This window comes from Clupea harengus, chromosome 8, assembly GCF_900700415.2.
Source record: "Clupea harengus chromosome 8, Ch_v2.0.2, whole genome shotgun sequence".
In the NCBI taxonomy this organism is placed as follows: domain Eukaryota; kingdom Metazoa; phylum Chordata; class Actinopteri; order Clupeiformes; family Clupeidae; genus Clupea; species Clupea harengus.
The window spans coordinates 15982032-16003587 of NC_045159.1; the positions used below are offsets into that span (position 1 = coordinate 15982032).

A 21556-nucleotide genomic window follows, 5' to 3' on the forward strand; every position below is an offset into this window, starting at 1 on the left:
TCTCATGTCTAGCTCATTGTAAGCTACTCTCAGCTCCCTGCTTCGCTTTCGAAAGTCTCTTTCCTCTGCTGCAGGAATCCATGACTCCCAGGCTGCGAATGCGTCAGATGTTTCTTTAATCAAATTTCCCACTACATTATGTTGGATTTCAAATCCTTCACAGTTACTGCTTTCCACAGGTAGTCCATATGTATGCCTACAGGCTTTTTCTGCTTCTTCAAAAGCAGCCTCTAACATCTCTGATCCATATCTGCTCCAGAGGTTGGTTTGAACAATCTGCTTTACGTCATTGAACTTTTGCTCACATTCACTGCCGTATTTACTTAGGTCTGCATCTTGCTCCAGACTTAGCACATCATCTTTACCATCTTCTTTGGCTGCTAGCTCTGCTTCTAACCCAGTCCTGTAGTCATCGTTGGCCTCAATAACTTTCCTTGAATCGGCAGAGAGCTTTGCAAATTCTTGTCTGAGTTCTAACTCAGTTAAATAGCCTGCTTTCCGACTGAGATAGTTAGCTTGCTTGGTTAAGGAGGTCTTTGCAACCATCCTGTATTTCTTAAGCTGATCCAGTGTTTTGCCGAGAGCTTCGGCTGCCATCTTGAATGTGATTTCTCTTTAACTCCCAACTTATTTATTTAGGTTAACTGATTGGGTTCCCAATGCCTCTTGAATAGCCTTGCTGTCTAGCAACTCTCCTCTGCATCCACACTCTGGACTCACTGAAGCCGTTAATCTTCTAGTCTTGATGCAGCTCTTTGGTTATCAATCAGCGTTGGTTTTCAACTGTCAAGTTATCAGGGGATTTTTTAACTTCTGCCCAAACTTGAAAAAGGCCTTGGCCATCAACAGGGTTAAAATGGTAACGACTCTGACGGTTTCTTCATTCTTCTTTGTTTTATTTGAGTTCAAATACTTCTTTTTAATGCAGCACGTCTTATCAGTAGCATCCCTGGTAGTGGCCAGCAAGTTAAGTCCCCCATTAGCAGTCACCATATGCTTTACAAACACTCACACTAGCTGTGCTTAAGTGACTCTGCACTTCCTGTATTTCCTGTCATGAGGACCACTTCCTGCTTCACAATTAAAGTTGTATTTTCAAAACAAAAGTCCCTTCCCGGTTACAATCTGACAGCACACCTCCCACTTGAGCTCCTGGTGCCAGAACCCAAGGAGGTCACGTCACTCTTCTCTGGAGCGTGCCACTTGCTCCTTACAAAGAGATTCGGGCCTGCCAATTGACACCACTTCTTCCAGAACTTATTCACCTCCGACTGGATCACTCTCAGCCTTTTGTAGGGGTAACCCTCAAACTGGAAGTCTCCTGGGTCTCCTCTCAAGCTCGCCCCAGCAGGAGAGAGTTTGGAGTGAAATCCTTCTGCGGACACCATCGGTGAGGCTAGGCATACATGTCAGCATGAATGGCTCTGGATGCCATGCAACTGAACACGATACCCCACACCTTCAGCCTCACTCTCTTCTTCACCTCATCTTTCACTTCATAGGACCCCTCTTCTTTTGAGGGTGATGCCTCCCACTTTGATTTCTTTGGGGTCTGGTTTTTAAGGCCTAGCCAGCTATCAGCAGCCCGTCTTACCCAAGCAACGACATTCACCAGCCTGGACAAGCAGCTAAATCTATTGACCTCCAAAAGATTTTTGAAGGCTGAGTTTGAAAGTGCTACTCTCAGCACAACTTCACCCTGTCTCATTTCTGGATCAGTTTCCGATGCATCAGGGCAGACAATCAGGTGGGTTGGGTCAGTATCATTTTTTTCAACAGAGTCTTCAGCTTTGGTCCTGCTGTGGTCCTGGGTGGTGACCCCTCGGCATCTCTTCACTTGACCTCAAATGTTATATCAAATGTTTCTGGGAGAGTGACTACAGTTTAAAAAGCTTGACAGAAAAATTGGTGTTTTTATAAATGCCTTATTCCTAGATTTAAAAGACAGAACACTGAGTTTGACACTGAAACCCTCTGAATGTTACATCTGCTAAAGAACATATATGTTATCTTGGACCATGAAGTGCACATGGACCAAGATGTGTTAAGCTTGTTGCTCAGCTGATTCATGAACTAAGTCATGCTCACCTGGGACTGTTTATAAGCACTGTGTTTATAGATTTGCTTCTCACTAACAATTGTGGGGTTCCTACTAGAATCAAAAGCGTGAAAAGCTAAGCTTACTCAAATTGTGTGGATTTGGGAGGTGTCCACAAATCTGATTTTAGCGTACAGATTAGGCTGGTATGTGCTGACAGAGAAGAGCTCAGAGGGGCATTTATGAAGGCGTGTGAGAAGAAGTGTCCCATTTAGGGATTCAGAAATTTCTTACACACAAACACAAGTCTGTATACTGAAATGATGTATACACATTTAGGTGCTTTTCTGTTACATATACACAAACTCATCTGTCATGCTAAGTCGTTTGTTACATATCCCTACAATTTATACTTATAGCTATCATTATTGTGATAATTACTATTTGTACTATATTCTATTATTAATATTGTTATGCGCATAGTGCTTTATTTTTATTGTTAATATTCTATTTTCTTTTGTTTTGTTAGTAATTGTAAAATCTCACATTGAAGCAAAGTATTACCATTTACATAAACAAACATAAGATGGAAATGAAGATTTGATGGAGGTGACAAGGCTGTTTTATGGATTTTGATTAATTATAAAGCCAGAAACTGACAAATGGTCTGCACAAACTCTGAGAGATTCAAGAGTTAATAAGAGGGTCCCCGATATGCAAAAAAAAATCATCTGACAGACTAGGGGTGATGGCAGTAACCTTAATTAAATGACCAAAAGGTTTGTGGAAGTGTAAAATCCGTAGGTCTACTCCACCGTCACACAGTTCACACCTATGGTTCTGGTGCATCCCTGAATCCACACATGCATTCCTTGACAACAGGTGAACAAAGAGGAAGCAAGACAGACGGACAGGACAAAAGTCAAATGAGACCGACGATGTGTGATGGCGTCTGTTAATTTATTACAAAACACAAAACACCAACAATCTTTTGTTTAAAATATCCCTAGTTTCCTCTGGTGTTTTTAGAACTTTTCTTGTCTCACAGTGATTCAATATGAACAAGTCGTTGAGATAAGTCACTACTGATGAACCATTTAGCTTGACTGAAAGAAACGGTACACAGAGACATTCACAACCATTAGACTGAAACCCACACACGAAACAAACAAAAACAATAATATTAACAAACATCAGCAAATTGAGTAAAAAATAGAATTTAATCTTTTTTAAATACAATATTTTTAAAATACAAATATTGATTTGTTCGTTAACTTAATAATAAGCTTTATTATTACTATTGATTATTACCACTTATTACGTCTGAGGTTTGATTTACAATATGTGAATATACAGGGAAATGTGAAACAATGTTTTGGTAATCAGTTGTATTGCTTTTTTACATAAATATACACAAACATACTAACATCTATAGATGACCTTAAATTATCTCTAAATTATGTGAGCTCTCAAAACACCTTAATATTTGACAGACAGATGGCAATATATAATGATTATCCATATGGAACACCATGGTAGTATAATTATAACATTAGAGATATTATTGACACAAACATCAACATCTTTACAACTCTATATGGACCCAGATATCCATGATTATGTACACATTCTATGCTCTCAAGTTTTAACTAAGAAAACATGTACTTGAGCGTACAAAAATCAATGGAAAATAACAAAAACTAAACATATTGTTTTCAGGGCCAAAAAACTATGGTTTATAGAGAAATAGATAAAAATAATCTGTCTAAAACAAACACATAAAAGTCTGTCATCGCACACCCAGTCTCATACTGTACTGAATACCATTCAACAGTAAGGCTGGCAATGTCTGTTAGTATAAGAACATGGAAAAAATAAAAACAAACAGACTAACAGGTAACTGTCTTGCAGTGTTCAACACTACTTACAGTCTGTGTCTGAAGCCTGCAATACCAGAAACACTACTAAAAACTTACAACAAATCATTCATGTTAAAAATGTGAAGATCCCTGGTTTTGTATTTCTTCCAAAATTCAATTAGTACCCATTAATAAACCTAAGTTTGTTTTATTTTTTATTTTTTTTAAAACGACTTCAATAGAAAACTAACATTCACAACATTCTCGCAAATGGATTGCTGTATTTTCATACCAAACCTGAGGCCAAGCAAAACTATAGTATCCCTAAATGGACACGGACTCATAAAAAAACCATGACACAAAACTATGAGGAAGAAAAAACAAACAAACAAACAAACAAACATTAGATGTCGAAGTACCCAAGCATCCTTCATTGAGACTCGAGGACACTTGTAACATGTGAAGTATGTACTTTAATATGGTAAAACACCCTGCTCTGGCTGGATCACTTCTGCTCCCTGGTTGAGGAAACAGTAGCCATTGCCAATACAGTGTACTGCATGAGTCAAATAATTTGACAGTGTACACATACGATCACGACAGCTTACAGTATGAAACTAGGAAAGCACCCTGAAAACGAACATGTAACCTCAAATTTTAGATTCAGATTTCAGGGAATCAGATTTGCGTAGTGTGTAGTAGTGACTGAAATACCAGTGTTGATAACCGGAACACCAACTGAGTGGTCTTCTTTCAAGTAGGGCTGAACGATTAATTGCATTTGCGATAAAATCGCGATATGATAAAACACGATTTTGTAACCGCAACGTGCGCGATTACAACGTGGTCTTGCACACAGTGTTTAAAAAGTGCATGCCTTGTGTTTATACTTACAATGACTTTGTTTAAATCACTTAAATCACAGTGGCAAAGCCACCGATTTGTTGTTCTTGTTTCTGTAATGAGCAGTTAAATAAGAAAAATTAATGTGGGAAAGAATATTTAACACTAAATGTATCTAATATATTGTTGGTCATATTTAATTCATTCATTACATTTTGTTGGGGGAAAAAAAAATCGCATATTAAATCACAATCGCATGAGGGGGGGGGGGGGGGGGGGGGGGGGGGGGGGGGGGGAATCGCAATTAGCTTATTTTCCCAAATCGTTCAGCCCTACTTTCAAGTGATGTAATTATGCCAGAAATAAATGACAATAAGGTAGCATAGTTGTGGGAGTCTGAACTGATTATGTTTGCATATACCAGACAAAAGTCTGAAAACAATCATCAACAGCAGTTAAAAACAAATGGACTTGGACAAAGACTTAAAGTATGGTCTCAGGCTCCTCCCCTCTCCCCTCCCCCCCCCCCCCCCCCCCCCCCCAAATAATGTGAGGCTCACCATGTTGCATTAAATGTTGCTCTGGGCCAGAACGGCTAGCAGGTAAAAGGTTCCACACAGCTTTTGAGGAGCTCAAGAGGTCAAATGTCTGTCTATGGCAAAGTCCAGCACAAGCCTGTTTCCACAGGGTGGTTCGATCAGTACGTGTCACTTTAGTTCATTTTTAGTTGGTGTATAATCCAGAATAACAAAACATCATCGCGTATTTCGGAAGTCCAAAGCTGATTATCCATTCTGATTTCCTCTTGGATTAAACAGGCTCTTCTGAAAAGTTTTGAAAGGATCCAACAAATGCACAATGTAATAACTCCTGGGGCTGTTGCCACCTTGCCTATAGGGCCTGGGACTGCTTTTTCCCTGATCTTGATGCACCATCATCGGTTATGCAACACAGTGGAATCGCTGTGTCCTATACAGTGTACTGACTTGCTCTCTCCAAACACACACACAGACACACATAGAGAGACACAGACACACATAGAGAGACACACACACATACATACATACATACATAAACCTCTACTCTACTCTATCAACTCTCAGTATAAATAAAACAATTATGACTATTTTATGCTAATATATACAGACAGATATCTGAGTTAACAATCATGGTATTCCCTTTTTGGACTCAAACATTTGCTGTGTGCAACCAACACATCTCAGAGTCTACCCAAACAAATCATTTATGTTGCATTTTTCTGTCAGAGAACACTCATCTCTGGACGGTGCATATTACATTGCTGAATGTCGCACAGAGGAGCTTGTCATCATCCTGCGATCCCAAATAAGGAAACTGATTACTCACTCACCACAGCCAACTAGGATGGGTGAGTTCAAGTGTCAATCTGGTTTGTGTCTGAGAGGACGGGAAACACTAAGGTGACATTCTCTTCACCAACCTTGCCTCTTAATAACCTCTCAGCTTAATGAACGGAAACTGACCACAACTTTGAACTCTGTGACTATTATTACTCTCTACAAGTATATTTGTAGTTATATTGCTTTAAAAATATTGCATCTGGTTTAACATTTGCCATACTATTCTGTTCCACACTACCTACATGTAAACCATGCTGTGTGTGTGCTGTCCCTAGATTCCTGCCTGCCAGACACACAAAATGGTTTCCAAAAATCCTGTTTACGCCCGACTGTGCATATCGCAAGCAAGGTGCTATTTCTTTTAAACATCTTGCATACTTCTACACTACAAAACATTTTAGAGAGAGCAAAAATGTGTTTATAAAAGCTACAGAAAGCACACTGCATGTAGGTTTGTAAGCTATTAATTGAATGTAGTGTTGTACTGTATACTGATACTGAAAAAGCACCGTGGTACTAACGTTTTCAAAACGGTACGATACCAGCATTTTGATAAAATAAATTAATATTGATACTTTTATTATGTGAATGGCTATTTGAGCGGGCTAAAAGGAATATGTCCCTTTAAGGACAACGCTGACAGCAGTGAAGCTGCACTAGTGGCGTGTGTGACGTTACAGGAAACAGCCCTGACTGAGTTTGTAATATGAGCCGCAGCAAGTGTGAAGTGAGTCGAGAGCGACGGTGGGGACAGCGGACCACTTTTTCGTTTTGTTCAGAGACGACATGGCAGCAGCTTCAGCAACACCTGAACTCATCAACAAAGAAGGGGCAGCATCTTCAGCAACACTCACTGACAAAGGGGCCTGAAGTGGCTATGGACATAGTTCGGCTATAGCAAGCGCTGTTTTATAGTGTGTCTCGCAAAGGGAGGCAACACATCAAACCTGGCCAAACATCTGTTGGACAAACATCCTGCCCTTTTCATGGGAGTGGAAGACCAGCAGGTGATAGTTCACTCCCCTGTTATGTCTATGAACAATGGAAAAGCCTCTCCGCAGTAGTAATACACACCTTCATACATAGCCTTCATACATGCGCAGTGCTAGTCCATTAACGTAACCTCATTGCCACACGGTAAGCCCTTTATTTAGCGCTAGCTTGCTGTAATGGCGTCGCGTGGGAATAGGAGCAAAACGGTCGAAGTCAAACCGTTAATCTATATCGCCTGGCGACCTAGTAACCCTAGTAACATTAACAATAATCTTCAGCCATGGCTCTAGTGGGAATGCATAACACAAGATTTCGACAAGGGCAATGGTGTCACCTAGCTACAAAGAGACTTTTCAATCAAGCATATGCCCCAAGCTAGCAAACAAGTGATCACAACATCCCTTGTACCCACAACAGAAATCTCTAGATAGCGAAGTCACAAACGGGATTTTATACAGAGATTTGGCCACTGCCCATTTAATGTTTCAAATACTGTATAAAGACAGCACTGGAATTCTTTTTTTTTTTTTTTTTTTTCAACATTAGCCTACAAAATGTTTTCTAGGTATGGTACCGAAAAAAGTATCGAAAGTATCAAAATGCATGACTTGGTATCGTATCGAAAAACAAAAATGTTGGTATTGTGACAACACTAATTGAATGTGTGTTTGTGACATGTTTGTATGAGCCTATGCTTCTTTGTTCTAGTCAAAAGCAGTGCAGTGACCACAAACAAAGGTATGCTCACACAAGTTACACAAACAAAACAAAACAAAACAAACTGACGTTTTAGTTTGCAACATTTATGCTTATATGGCTTGAATGTACAATAACAGCTAATTTGTAGGAAATAACTAGAAGTTACATATATTTTTACACTAATCTTTGAGCATATTTTTTACGTTTTAAGTGGAATTGCAGTTGAAATGAAGTCTAATATAAATACTGCTAGTGTGTATCTTTTAGTACACAGGAATAAATGGTAACTCCTATGAGATTATACACAGCTCCCTCTGATGATGTCACACCATATCTGATGCAATCCATTCACAGGAGAGGTAAAGGTCAATTAAGTAAAGCCTGTTTAGAATTCCAAGAAGGGAACATATTGTACACCTTAACTTTATATTGCTTCTTTCCTAACTGCAGGATTGAGTTTTCATTTCAATGTCAGAATATTTAAAAAGTGCCCAGTGAACATCGTGAACATCTGAATAATCTGAGTAAAATGTAAATTGAAGGAATTCAAAGCGACATTCCATTCATACCAAACTAATCTCTACCAGCCATTGTATCATTCTGTTGATTTCCACAAAAATGAATTGGTTATGTGATGTTTCTCCGTCTAGGTCCCACATCAAATCTGCGACTCTGGCGTCTGTGAGATACAGCAGGTGGACGGAGATTAGGTTAAAAGATTCTGGAGTATGGCTTTAAGCACTCGTCTAATATTTGCTGCAGTTTGTCTCTCCTTCCACAGGACAACACATAGGTAAGAGTTTGACAGCTATAGTGTGCATGTAACACACATCTTCTCCTCCTTTACTTAAATGTTATTTCATTTATCGCAATCCATCTATCCATCCATCCATCCAGCCATCCATCCATCCATCCAGCCATCTACACTAAAAATGGATCCACTGGTCAGCCTTTCACCAAGGTACGATCACTTCTCCCAAGTTCTCCTTCCCACCCTCCGTCCATCCATCCCTCCGTTCATCCCTCCATCCATCCGTCCATCCAGACTTGGAGTGTTTCCTCTAGGGTGAGTCCATCATGGCCTCCAGCATCTCCAGGAAAAGTTTGTGCATGGGCACGCCCCCGCGGGTCTTGATCCCGTAGAAGGTGGTGAGGGCTCGGCCCGCCGTCTGCCGCAGGAGGGGCAGGGTGAGGAGCAGCCGTCCCGCTCGCTGGGGGTCCTCGGGACGCCGCTGGCACTCCATCTCCAGCAGGGCCTGATGCAGCAGGTCCCGCAGCTTCTGCACCGCCTCCATGTCCTCAATGTACACCGAGTCTGCAGAGCCAAGAGAGGAGGAGGAGGAGGAGGAGGAGGAGGAGGAGGAGGAGGAGAAGAAGAAGAAGAAGAAGAAGAAGAAGAAGAAGAAGAAGAAGAAGAAGAAGAAGAAGAAGAAGAAGAAGAAGAAGAAGAAGAAGAAGAAGAAGAAGAAGAAGAAGAAGAAGAAGAAGAAGAAGAAGAAGAAGAAGAAGAAGGAGGAGGAGGAGGAGGAGGAGGAGGAGAAAAACGGGGGAGTGTGACCAGCGAAGCAGGGAGTGTCATAACGACGAGTGCATTCACATGCAAATGTGGACTGATCTGTGGTGACAACAGATGGGGGTGCATGTCCTATTGACACGGCTATCACCAACAGCTTGAGTATTTGCATACCAAATAGAGAGTGTGTGGGTGAGGCAGGCCAACAGTGTGAACCTGATGTTTACAGTAATCACTGGTGTCACGAGTCCTGCAGGAACAGGAGTGGAAAATCCATCCACATCCAAATCCATCACACCTTTTTTTTCACTCTACATGCTGTCAGACAACACATTGTACAACTGATAACAGGGGGGCAAAGGTGTGGTTACCTGAGTTGGTGAGGGCTATGGCCTTGAGCATGACGAACTCCTCTCGGTCGAGCTGCAAGGAGCGGAAGCGGCGCGCTAGCTGGCTGATGGCCGCGTTGAGTTCGGTCAGGCCCGCCACTCGGGACATCTCCTCGTCCAGGACAAAGTCCTCGGCAAACACCACCTCGTCTTCGCAGCCCAGGGAGCGGTACGCCACGCCCAGCACCAGCACCTCCAGCCACACCGACTGCAGCACGGACATCTGGTCCGCCAGGGAGAGGGACAGGAAGCCTGCGGCAGAAAGGAGCCGATAGAAATTAGCAACTGGGTGACAGGCATGCCGCGCTTCACAAAAGCTTAAAATACGACTCTGGCCAAATTCTTTACAGGAAATGCAACAGCTGGGAAAATGAACAGCTGACACCTCTCCCAACCAACTGCTTGCAGTTCAAAGGGGCACAGCTCCCAACCCCCTTCCCCAAAACCCCCTTCTCACTTTGTTCCTTTTGTACCCCTGTTTCCTCTCCACCTCCCTCTCTCACCTGGGATGTGTTTGGCCCAGCCAATAATGACCACCAGCTCTCTGTCGGCTAGGTCACAGAGGGTGGTGAGGGTTCGCTGGGCCGTGTCGGCCTGCAGTGGGTCGGGCATGGCGAAGAGCTTCTCTGGCTCGGCCACAAGCAGATGGGACACAATGATGTTGGAGGAGCCTGAAAGACATTACAGAGGACATTCTCATTTATTATTAGCCACTAGCCATTAGCCATTAACAACAAGACTGTTTGCAGTTCAACAGAAATTATTCTCTTTCCATTATCCATCCCATTCATTGTAAACCATCCACTGTAAGGATTTAGGTACGGGTCTGCATTTGATCTCCATGCCTCAGCACATTCCATAATGTCCATGTAAGTGTATGGAAAGGAACACGCATGTCATGCCCAGCATGTTAGGTATTTCATTACTGCTCCCGGCCCCTCACCTTTCTCCCCCTCTTTCCTCAGTGGTATTGGGGCACTCTGGTACGTGGCATTCTCCTGCTCTGGACGTCGTTTATACTTTTGTCGGCCTCCTCTCACTCGGTCAAGGCGCACTCCTGAATCAAAAGAAATCTGTGGTCAGCTATGGACGGTTAAGGGTGGTGCGAGAGAGTGCAAGAGACAAGGCACCATTAAATATGCAGAACAAAACCCCACAATGCAGAAGAATTGTCACCACGGTTATCTAGGTGGACAGATACAGGAGATTCAACAATCAACAAGTAGTGAAAGAACTCCAGCTGGACGCCATTCTGGCTATAGCCCCAGTTAGCAGTGTTGTGTGGCTCACAAAAAGGTGGGCTCCCTGCAGGCGGCAGCACTGGACTCAGGCCACTCACCCTCTTTGAGCATGCCCACTTTGAGGCACTTGGTGAAACGGCAAGCCTGGCAGGCCTTCCTGCGTCGCTTTGTGATCTCACACTCATTGGATGCCGGACAGCTGTACTCAATGTTACCTAGGAGACAGACAAAGACAGAAAATGAAAGGTGTGAGAGAAGCATCCAAATGAACAGGGCAGCTCTCTGTACCAGTGGCTTGTGACTAGCATTAGACAGCACAAAAAGGTAAACAAAAGGAAAAACAACAAAAACTAAAACATTGACAGAGCTGAAAGTGGTCCTATGTGTTTTAATTTTTTTTTTTTGTTTAAACAAAGAGACCCCAAGTATCCCAAATAAAAATAATGTATGTACATTTATGCATGATAATACAATGACCAATTCCCTATTCATCATTCACGGGCAGGTCCTTTTTTGCACGCCTCCAGTTCCACACATTTCATTTCTGTGTATTTTCCCCTATGCGCTCCTATCGCGCCCACAGCGTTTCCATTTAGAATGAAGGTTGAGAGAGGAGGGATTTATTTCAAATAGAAGATAACTTGGCACACCCTGGTTTAGTTCATCGGTCGCTAAAAGATGGAACGTGGATTTCCGCATTAACCTTGGGAATGTCATTCAAATCCATAGAGAACATAAACCAGACTTTGATTTTGACTATTTACAAACACTCTCAAATGAAAACATTTATGTATCACAGTCATCACATGTTTGTAAATGAAAGCATCTATGCATCACATAAACCCAACAGTCAAGTAAATTAACCAAACACCACATGCGCTAGGCCAGATATTGTGATTTTGTAATGTTAATTGTACATGTATAACAATGTTAGAACTAGGCCTACTGTTGACTTCAAACGCAATATGGTGTTTCACCCTGTAGTGACATTTGACTTACTACCACAGCAGTGCATTTATGGTGTTTACATAAGAAACGCCCACATTTTGGGGTTGCTCCGCCAGAAGTGGAGCGCAAATCATAGACTTAAGTCCAGGGTAGAATACTCATACGCTGCATAGACGCATGCTTTTATTTTTCACTTAAGCGCATAGGAAAATCACGCCTCAATGGCTTTGGACCTTTTCCAAAACAAATACATAACCTTGAAAAATAGGTCAAGCTGAAAAGTGGTCAGTATAGAGCTTATACCTGAGCTTATATCTACGCGTAGTCTTATATGAGAACAGGATTTCACAAAATGTCCTCTGAAAGCATAATAGCGTCTAGAGGGATGGACAGATTGGCAAAGGTATTGACTTAAGTACTGGCAACTGGCATCATCCCCAAAAATGCATACAGTTAACCTCAACTCACCTTGTATTGTTCTCTTGAAAAAGGCCTTGCAGGCCTCGCATGAGGCCACCCCATAATGATATCCTGACGCCACATCTCCACACACAAGGCAGAGCCTCTTGGGCAGGGTGCTCAGGGCGTACTTGCACCGGCCACCTCCACTTCCTGTGGAGCCTTCTTCTGCGCCGTCTCCTGCCTCCTCTTTGAAATGGCAGCGCAGGGCGGGTGTGTAGAGGGGTGGGGAGTAACGCCCGGGACCATCTCCCCGGGTCCCTCCTCCACCGCTCTGGGACGAGTCCGAAGAGGCACCCCCTGGACTGGCGCGGCCCCCTCCGGCTCCCTCTGGGCTACTGGGCTCTGCCTTAATGTACAGATCAGAACGGCGGTCCCTGGAAGACATTATTCCTGAAAGAGGGAAAAAAACACAGAGAAACCATAGTTACAGTTATAGTTTTTGTAAAAAAGTGACATTGATCAAACATTATATTAAATATATACCCAAGAAATAAAATGTACCCAAGTTTCTCAGACTGCGCATCGGAGTAAGTTCCTTTACAGTTCATGGAATGTTTCCATGAACACTTGACACTTGGTCAACTGGGCAGGACGTGGTAAGTGTGCTCCCAGTCCCAGCTCTGTTTTGAAGATGCTATTTGAATAGCAACTTCATGTTTCAAACAAGAGGGGATCGCCCCACACACGCATTCCAATCTTTCACACAATAACTTAAAACACAGCAGTCAACGCCACAGGATAAAAACACTAGGAGCAGCCATCACACAGCGGCTATTTTCCTCCATGTTCAGATGGATTTGGAATGACATAAAACCAATTAGAATTCCTGTTTCCGCAGTTACAAAAGAGGCCTCCTCATGGCGTTAATGAAGACACCTCAGCTAAAGCTACAGCGAGTACTACTTTGTTGAAGTACTCAGCTCAAATTGGTAGTTTTTTTCTAGTTTCTAAGAAAAATGCACTGTTATTAGAAACAACAAAATGTCAATGTCATGCCGATGTCAATGATTACAATCAGGGCCCATTCAAAGAGACGGACATCGTCTCTACAGCACTTTGATGAGAGGTGGCAGACTCCTACTGTGGCTTAGTTGCTAGCAAGGGTTTGTTAGCAAGACCTGCTAATGTCACCTATGCAAACATCTAGACATCCCCTTCTCCAATAGGTAGGCTCATTCTATATCTCAAAACAATCAGAGAAGGTTCTGAGAAGTGCTGAGTGTTAACTATATGACAAAGAGCAAAACTAGAAGTGAATATTTCTACATAGCCCGTGTGCTAGACTATGTGCAACAGTGGATGTATAATCTAAGCCCCACTGCCTCCTGCCAAACCAGATTAGGGTCATTAATCCAGCAGAGAAGAGCGCCAAGCCTTTAATTAAACCGCCATAACGAGACCCAGACTGAGAGCAGTAGACTATAAGCTCCAATACCCAAACAATTAAACTGCCACTTTGTCAATGAAATGAGCACACCATGTTGGTTCAGTAAAAATATATCAACTGAAAGAAATGTGTAAACTATGACAAATACCCTCTCTCAACCAACTCTCTCGAGGTGAAGGTCTACCATCATCTTCACCATACTTAGCTTTGATAGGGGCCCACAAGACAAAACAAAAGGCAAAAACTGAAGTGCAACTTCAATTGGCTACTCATAACTCAAAGCATGTGCTAAAAGCCACTGGACGATGTGTGTGGCTAAACTGTATTATAGCAAATCTCATTTCACGCTTGATTTTTCTTTCTTTCATTTCCTTCTGTCTTATCCACACATTCCACTGCTATTGCAAACTTCACAGCTGTAGTAAGTCTAGCTGTTTGTGACATTGAAATCCTCGAATCATGCTGACAGGGCTAAGAACATGACGATTCACAAATGTGCAGGTCAACAGGCCAAGCAATCATTTCTCAATGTATTCTGTCCTACTTGGCTCCCCCCAACTCCCTCATGACGTGTTGCAATGCTGGGCAATGTACAGAATTGCTGTAATAGACTGGAGCCTGGTGTATGGTGCAACACTCTGCCCTACAATCCCTGTCTGCCCTACAAGAACTATGCCGTATGCCATGTAACCTTTGCTATTACATCCCCTCTCCACACGTCTCTCTCTATTTCCATTCCCCTCTGACTGCTTCCAATAGCACTGTCATTTGAGTTAGACAGAGAATTAAGGTGGGAGAGGAGAGGAAAAACTTCAAGTCTTCGCCTTACATGGCATATTTCCTAGAATAATTCGCAACACAAAACATGATCATATAACGTTTGGAACAGTTATTGTGATAAGTACTGATTGAGAGTAGTGATTGAGAAAACTAAATTAAGTCATATGCTCACTAGCTCCTGATTCCAAAAACACTTTATATTCCTTGTGTGGACTAACAAAACGAGCACGCTTACGGAGGATACCGCGTGTTCCACCTTTAGAATCGCGAAATGTGCTTTAAGTAAAACGCTGGAATGACACGGAAAAGGTGATTACTGATGTCAGTGTCAGAATACAATGCATATGAAATGTTCTGCTTTAAGCAGCAGAGCAGAGAAAAATAATCCAACGGATACCAGAACGCATGAATCTACAGGTTTGCTTGGTAACATTTATATTATATTGCCGTTGCCAGGTTAGCGAACTACCTCATCAGCTAACAAATATGCTAGCGAGACAGATGGTTGCTGCAAAGCCTATGTTTAGCGGATACATGTCTAACAATGGGCTGATCAAAAGATGTGGACTATTCAGCTATTCCTAACTTATATAACGTACTGACAATGAATAGGTAAGTTAAGATGACTTGTCAATAAACTGTCTCAGAATGGCTACTGGCGCTATATAGCTAGCAACTTTAACATCACTTGCTAGGGCTTCCACAACTGCAATCAAGCTAGCCAGCTAACATAAATGTTAGCAACCGTTAACTGTGTATCGTTAGCCGACTTACCTCCACCTCCAAAAAGGTAACAAGAAAGCCGGCGAACCGCAGACGATTTCCTCACCCTTCAGTTAAACTGTCAGATGTGGTGGTAGCCAGTGTTTACGTAAATTAGTTTGTTTCGTTTCCAATAAGCTGTCCGAAATATAAACTTAGCTAACGTTACATCTGTAGCAATGTGCATTTTCGAACATACTGTCTGCATGCAAACTCAGGCGTGTCGAAGGCTATTGGTTGCTCTAGAGGGAGGAGGGGACGTGTACAGTTGGGGGAGGGAACGTGTGAAGTTGGGGGAGGAAACTCAAATTAATAAGAGAAACATGGTGCCAAATTGAGGACACATTTCCATATATGTGTAATAATAACACGCAAATATAGGCCCATATGTGTAAGAGAATGAAATACCTACGTATAGCTTCCTCGATGAGCTCGATAGCTTTCTCGATGAATGTATGACTTTGTATTATGTGTGCGAATTTGCTGTGCAACTGCAGATTAGGCCTATGTAGGCCTATATTCATCCAAAAACCTAATTTCCATTGACGCTTTACACGATTATATGGCTTATACATTATTTGTTCAGACCACATATTTAGAGTTACAGTTACAGCATTTAGCATACACATTGCACAAAGTAAATTACAAAACATTAAAGCAAAAACATTTAAAATAAAGCAATCAATGTATTATTAATAATAATAATAATAATAATAATAAATGCCAAAACGATCATTATATTTATGAAGTATGTCTCAAACCAGTTAACTAATTGGACAAATGATTTCAGTTTTCCCTCTTATGCGAGTAATCATCCATATGATTCCATCCTTTAAGATCATATTTATTGTGTATAAGAAAATATTCAGAAGGAAAGCATATTGAGATCACTGAATTGTAAACTTGGACTGTACCTGATCTGTAGGGCAGTTTTTCTGTGTTTCTTGTGCTGAGTACCCCCTTTCTCTCAGTTACTGTATGGCTTGGTCAGTTCGATCTGGTCAACAGGAGTCCTATAAAACATATACATAGAACATATAAACTCAAGGTGACTAAAACATGAATTGTATGTTACATTGCAGTTGAAAACCAATGGTACATTTAATAATGTTAGAAAGATATAAAAATAACCAGATTTTGAAAACTGTATAGAATAGTGCCCTGTTGGCATAGTCAAGTAAAGAAGACTGCTTTAGCTATGCATTTTCTTTATTATGATACTGTTGATGAAAGCCTGCTCGCTCTCGCTCTCTCTCCCTCCCTCTCCAATTTTTCTTTTAAAACCTTCACTGCCATGACAAATAAATGCCTCCACATCGCAAAAGCATTCAAAGAGTTTCTCCCTCTCTGCCTATCTTACACACATGCTAAATGACTGTGATTCAAATGGCTACTATAACGATAATAATGGTGAATGACTCTCACCAATCAGAATATTTTGTCACATTGAACACAGATTCAGACTGCCGCCTCATCTCTAACTATAAAAATGGTATGTTCTGTATTATCTGTCTGTTTCCATCAACAATTTGGCAGAAAATGCTGACAGAGGGAAACACAAGCATGTATTCAAATGCTCTCTTTCATTCTCGTGGGGGGAGGGGGAGAGCAAGATCACAAGTATTACAAACATTAAAAAATATTATAAAAATGAAACATAGCTTTAATGAACAGTTACAATTTACCATCTATTCCTCTGTATGATTAAATTAACAAAAACAGGAAACTAAAACTTTAATGAAGTCATCAAAATAACCATAACACCAGCCTGTTGACACTTTCCGGTCTGAGGGATGTCAGAGCATTTACTTGTGGAAACATCATTTACCAACGATTTAGAAGACATAGTAAGGCTACTGTGTGGGGGTGTGTCACCTACCAGTGTTTGTAAACAGTGGAAAGCTTGACAAAATCCAATGGCAAACCCAGAACAGCATCAAAATTTCCACCAGTGGCCAAAAAATATGCTACCTCAGTTCCATTTCAAACCCAGGCCTTGTTCTTAATTAATCAGATGATTATAACGACTTAACAGTTTTCTGGTAACATAGGTATCTCATTTGGTAATTGTAGGTAAAAGATTTAAGCAGGGTACCGGTAACTGATGTGGAATTCTCTGACAGCCGAAATTCTGGGACATTTGATTCATGATTTTACAAAATATCCCGGTATTTGACGGAACTGCTAAATTCTTGCGGTAGCATGGCTTTATACCATAGACAACTATAATACCAAAATACCACCCACCTCGCTATCTCTTTTTCACCCACTCGTACTCCCTCTATCTCACACACACACCCTCCCCCCTCTCTGTGACACACTCCGAAGGTCAAAGTCACTGGAGGGCTTGAAGGACAAATTCAGTGACTACAATCTCTTTCTGTATCACGCTGCAGGCACACACAAGTGAAAACAACTCTTTAAACTGGGTGATAATTTACCAACTTTTCAAGGAACCAGGCAAGACAAAGACAAATAGAAAAAGATGAAAGGCACTGGATAGGCTACTATATGCCAAGATAAGAAGAGAAAACCAGAGAATCCTGATTGCCATTGTTTAGAAATGGACTAAAAACACATGTCATTAATGTCAGACACCTATCTTTTCACTTTATTGGGCTACATTTAAAGCACTACACAGTAGATTATATGCATTAGTAAGCGTACTATATGTTCCTAAATATTGTTCACTTCAAATGTAATAATAATAATTAATAATAACTTATTAATATTTTTTATCTTTATTGGCACAGAGCAGTCATTCAAAAGAATGAACTTTGTAATGGCAATCTGGTATGTAAGATGCAATTAATGGAGCTGTAATAGGTCTACTCCTACACAGGTTAGGGCGGCACGTTTTAAGTTAACAGGCCTACTTGACTTGACATGTTTTACCGGGATACTATGGGGGTTTTGTTGGATAACTTAACCAGAAAAACTTTTGATACAGCTTTAACAGCATAAACTTAATCAAGGACTCAGATATGTCTCATACCTACAGACATGGTATATTTATCTTCATGTCACCCATGGCACGAGCCCTTTACAGAAATATAGCAAATCCAGTTTCTTCATACATAACATAAATTAGCTTACTCAAGAGCTAAAGGTGTCTGGGTAAGGTTTACCCAGAATATAGTATTAATAAAATAGAATCAAGTTACTATAGTTTTTTAATGATGTCTTCGGTGTTGAGGACTTTTTATAACGGTAGAGCAGAGAGTGAGAGTGTATTGAATCCTTCCTGAGTCCTCCTAAGCCTCGTTTTGAGCAGCAAAACAGCACTCCGCGTTTCACCCCATAAAGGCACTTTAAGGCTAAGAGTGTTTATAATCTAAGACTGATCTTAATCCCTTTACAAACCAAACTGAAAATTTAACATGGCAATTTCAAAGTTACACACTTTATGTCCCATAGAAAAGAAAAGGGTACGGTAGCTGTGGCACAATTAAGAATATTGTTAGAATAATGATTAAACCTTGTCTTGAAAGGTAACATTATTCCTGTTCGCTGTGTTTCTAAAGACTGCAAACCCAGACTTTAGAAGGTGACCTTGCCCAGTGAGCCTTGACTGGTGAAAGGTTTACTGCGAAACTGGATTACAACTTCTTAAGAGCAGGGAATCCCAGTCAGTCCTAGCACAGCGCAATTGTCCATGTTCTCTATCCCCCGAATGGCCACTCCATGTACTGACAGTTATCTAAAGCGTATTGCTATTCTACAGATGATAAAATACTAAAATAAACAAATGTGCAGAGTTAACAAAATCACGTGTTCAGCAACACTGCAGCAAGGTCTTATTCAGACAGAGGGTGCCATATGACACATTGCTGTGTGCCTCTATGATGCAGACACACTGACACTACGGCTAAACTGTACCTAAGTTAGCCTAAATGTAGGGACCACTGAATCAAAATAACGGACAGAAGTCGACAAATAACAGGCATAGTCTACCACGAACACAGCTAAAAGATGTCAAGCCATTAGAATTCAATTCCAATGTCCATTGAAGTCGCAATAAATCCAGACATTTTAATTTACTTGTACCAGTAGCCTATTAATACAAATGTTACACATACTATTGGAAGTAGTAGGAGTTCTTTATAGTTAAATGAAGATGAACCGGCTTCATTACGTCATTTCTTACGTCGCAAAAATGCCTCGAATGCTGGGATGCCGATAGCTCCGAGAGCACAAGTAGTGGAGTCTATTTTTGGACTTCAACTAAGGAATCTATTGGCAAATGCGACGCGTCTCGTGGAGTGGAGGTGGGGGATCTTATTCGCTGACACAAAGTGTAGCGCGCAGACAATTATATCAAGGTCAGTCCTTGACAGAAAACAATTGCAACTAACTTTCTTACAAACTGCATTGACTCGAAATTATGTCAATGACATGCGCACGATCGTCTACCCTAAGCATGTTACGGGGCAGCTGGTATGAGTTCCCCTGAAACCGTGTGCAGGATATTTTCAAAATACCGAATCTGCTGCCAGTGGGCTGTTAAAACAATGACCCTACCCTACCCATGGAAGCCTTGCTGACCAAATGCGGCCGGTCTACAAGTCATCGCTCACATGCTGAAATGACCGTGGTCACGTTCGGTCAGGTGTACAGTTCAGAACGTGCATAAGTGATATGTCTTCTTTAGTTCTGCGACATAGCCATTGATAACATCTCGAGCATGATCTGGAAATAGAAACAGCTATCGTGGACAATATAACAGCTAATCGTAGGCTACTTACAACTGTTTGTGAAAACATTTCTGATGGTAAGGGTCTCAGACCAACCGGTGCTGGGGCAACTCTTCCACAGTGGTTCCACCACCGTAGGCTAGAGGGCAGTTGGTCGACCGTCTCAATCCAGTGATCCACTGTGAACATGAAACTGCATACCAATTTTCTTCAGCGACAAAGATGATGCTATGGTAATAGGAAGCTAAAATTCACGCCGCCTTTACTGTTGCCGAACGTTAGAGTTTACTAAAGCAATTGCAACGGTATTAAAGCACACTTCCCGTGTGACGCCACCGCTTATCCTACAGAGCGTTCGATTATAGTAACCAGTAGACTACATACATAAGGTTGACGGTGTTACAGTTGGTAAGCAATTCGTTCATCCATATTTTCATCCGCAGTTTTGACGAGGTTCTTGCAAACCGACCAATTTCGTTAGTCACTATCGAGGTTCTCGCCTTCCGCTGATACAACTATGGTTCTAGTTACGTAGGCTATATCTCTTCTTCTTTCTCCTCCCTCTCCCCTTTTGCGTCTGCTGTCTCTCCGTTACGTCCGCGCCCCCCTCCAATCCCGTTCTCCTTTGCAGGCGTCATCAGCGTTGCAACAATGAAGAAAAATTGACCTACTGTAGGCTAATGTAGTGTCTGTCTGATGAACTGGGTTGCAAGCCTTGTCTTCATATATCAGATGCAGGTCTTTTTAAAATGCTTAATTCTCTATTCTGTACTTCTCACACATTTAAAAAATAACATCGACTTCAGCCTAACACGATGTCCAATAGCCAAATAAATGCCCATCGCTCAATGTAAACTAGATATCTTCACACATTAATCTGAATCCTCACTCTGTTATTAACCTTAATTTACGTGTTATCCACTAAAATTGGAAACAAATGGAGGCCCTTTGCCTACAAACCCACCGTCGTTGGGTAGGCTAGGCGAACCTGACACAGATCCCCGTGAAACTAATGTTGTTTGTCGGCGTGCAATATTCCAAGAGGTTTCACAACAGATATTACAAATGCTATGCTATACCATCGTAATTTTGTCAAACATTTATTGGAATGCCCAAATACATTTCTACATAAAAAGCTGTTATATTTAGTGGAATGTTGCTTATTCTCCCCTCAGAAACACGCGGCACAACTGTATCACACATCGCTTTAGAAGGCATGGAAAATGTTTGCGCCGCGCTCTGTCTGTTCGGTCTTGTGACACTGACCCAACTTGCTGCTCTAGGCCACCCTCGTCAGCTGGTACGTGGAACGGTTTTGGGCACAACGCCAAGGAAGAGGGGGTCAGCGAGACTGCAGAGCTGAGAGGAAGAGAAACTGAGGTTTCCAATCCTCTCGGTAACTTGATCACAGCAACTGGCACTAGGAAAGGAAGAGCGTCTGAGCCTGGTACAATGCTGTAACGGAAAAGAGCGTGTCCCGTCGTGGAAAATTCGTGTATAGATATGTAACCGTTGTGTTATCATGTGGTAGGGTACACGCGGATAATGTTGCCTGGTCAGCTGCAAAAA

The 21556-nt window shown here is 41.7% G+C and overlaps 1 protein-coding gene across 4 annotated transcripts; it reads right to left on the reverse strand.

Moving 5' to 3' along the window:
- Window positions 1–5300: 5300 nt before the first annotated feature.
- Window positions 5301–21298, reverse strand: esrra (estrogen-related receptor alpha). 4 transcript variants are annotated; one of them, XM_031572092.2, is made up of 8 exons: window positions 20372–21298; window positions 16208–16306; window positions 12371–12754; window positions 11053–11169; window positions 10657–10770; window positions 10217–10384; window positions 9696–9965; window positions 5301–9126 (listed from the first exon to the last, which is right to left on the reverse strand). In XM_031572092.2, the coding sequence occupies exons 3-8, from the start codon at window positions 12747–12749 to the stop codon at window positions 8873–8875; spliced, it is 1302 nt and encodes a 433-aa protein (XP_031427952.1). In that variant the 5' UTR covers window positions 12750–12754; window positions 16208–16306; window positions 20372–21298; the 3' UTR covers window positions 5301–8872. The 4 variants fall into 4 exon arrangements, with proteins under 4 accessions (XP_031427952.1, XP_031427950.1, XP_031427951.1 ...); XM_031572090.2 differs by having other exon boundaries at window positions 20039–21298; XM_031572091.1 differs by lacking the exon at window positions 20372–21298 and adding an exon at window positions 17173–20031.
- Window positions 21299–21556: the final 258 nt, after the last annotated feature.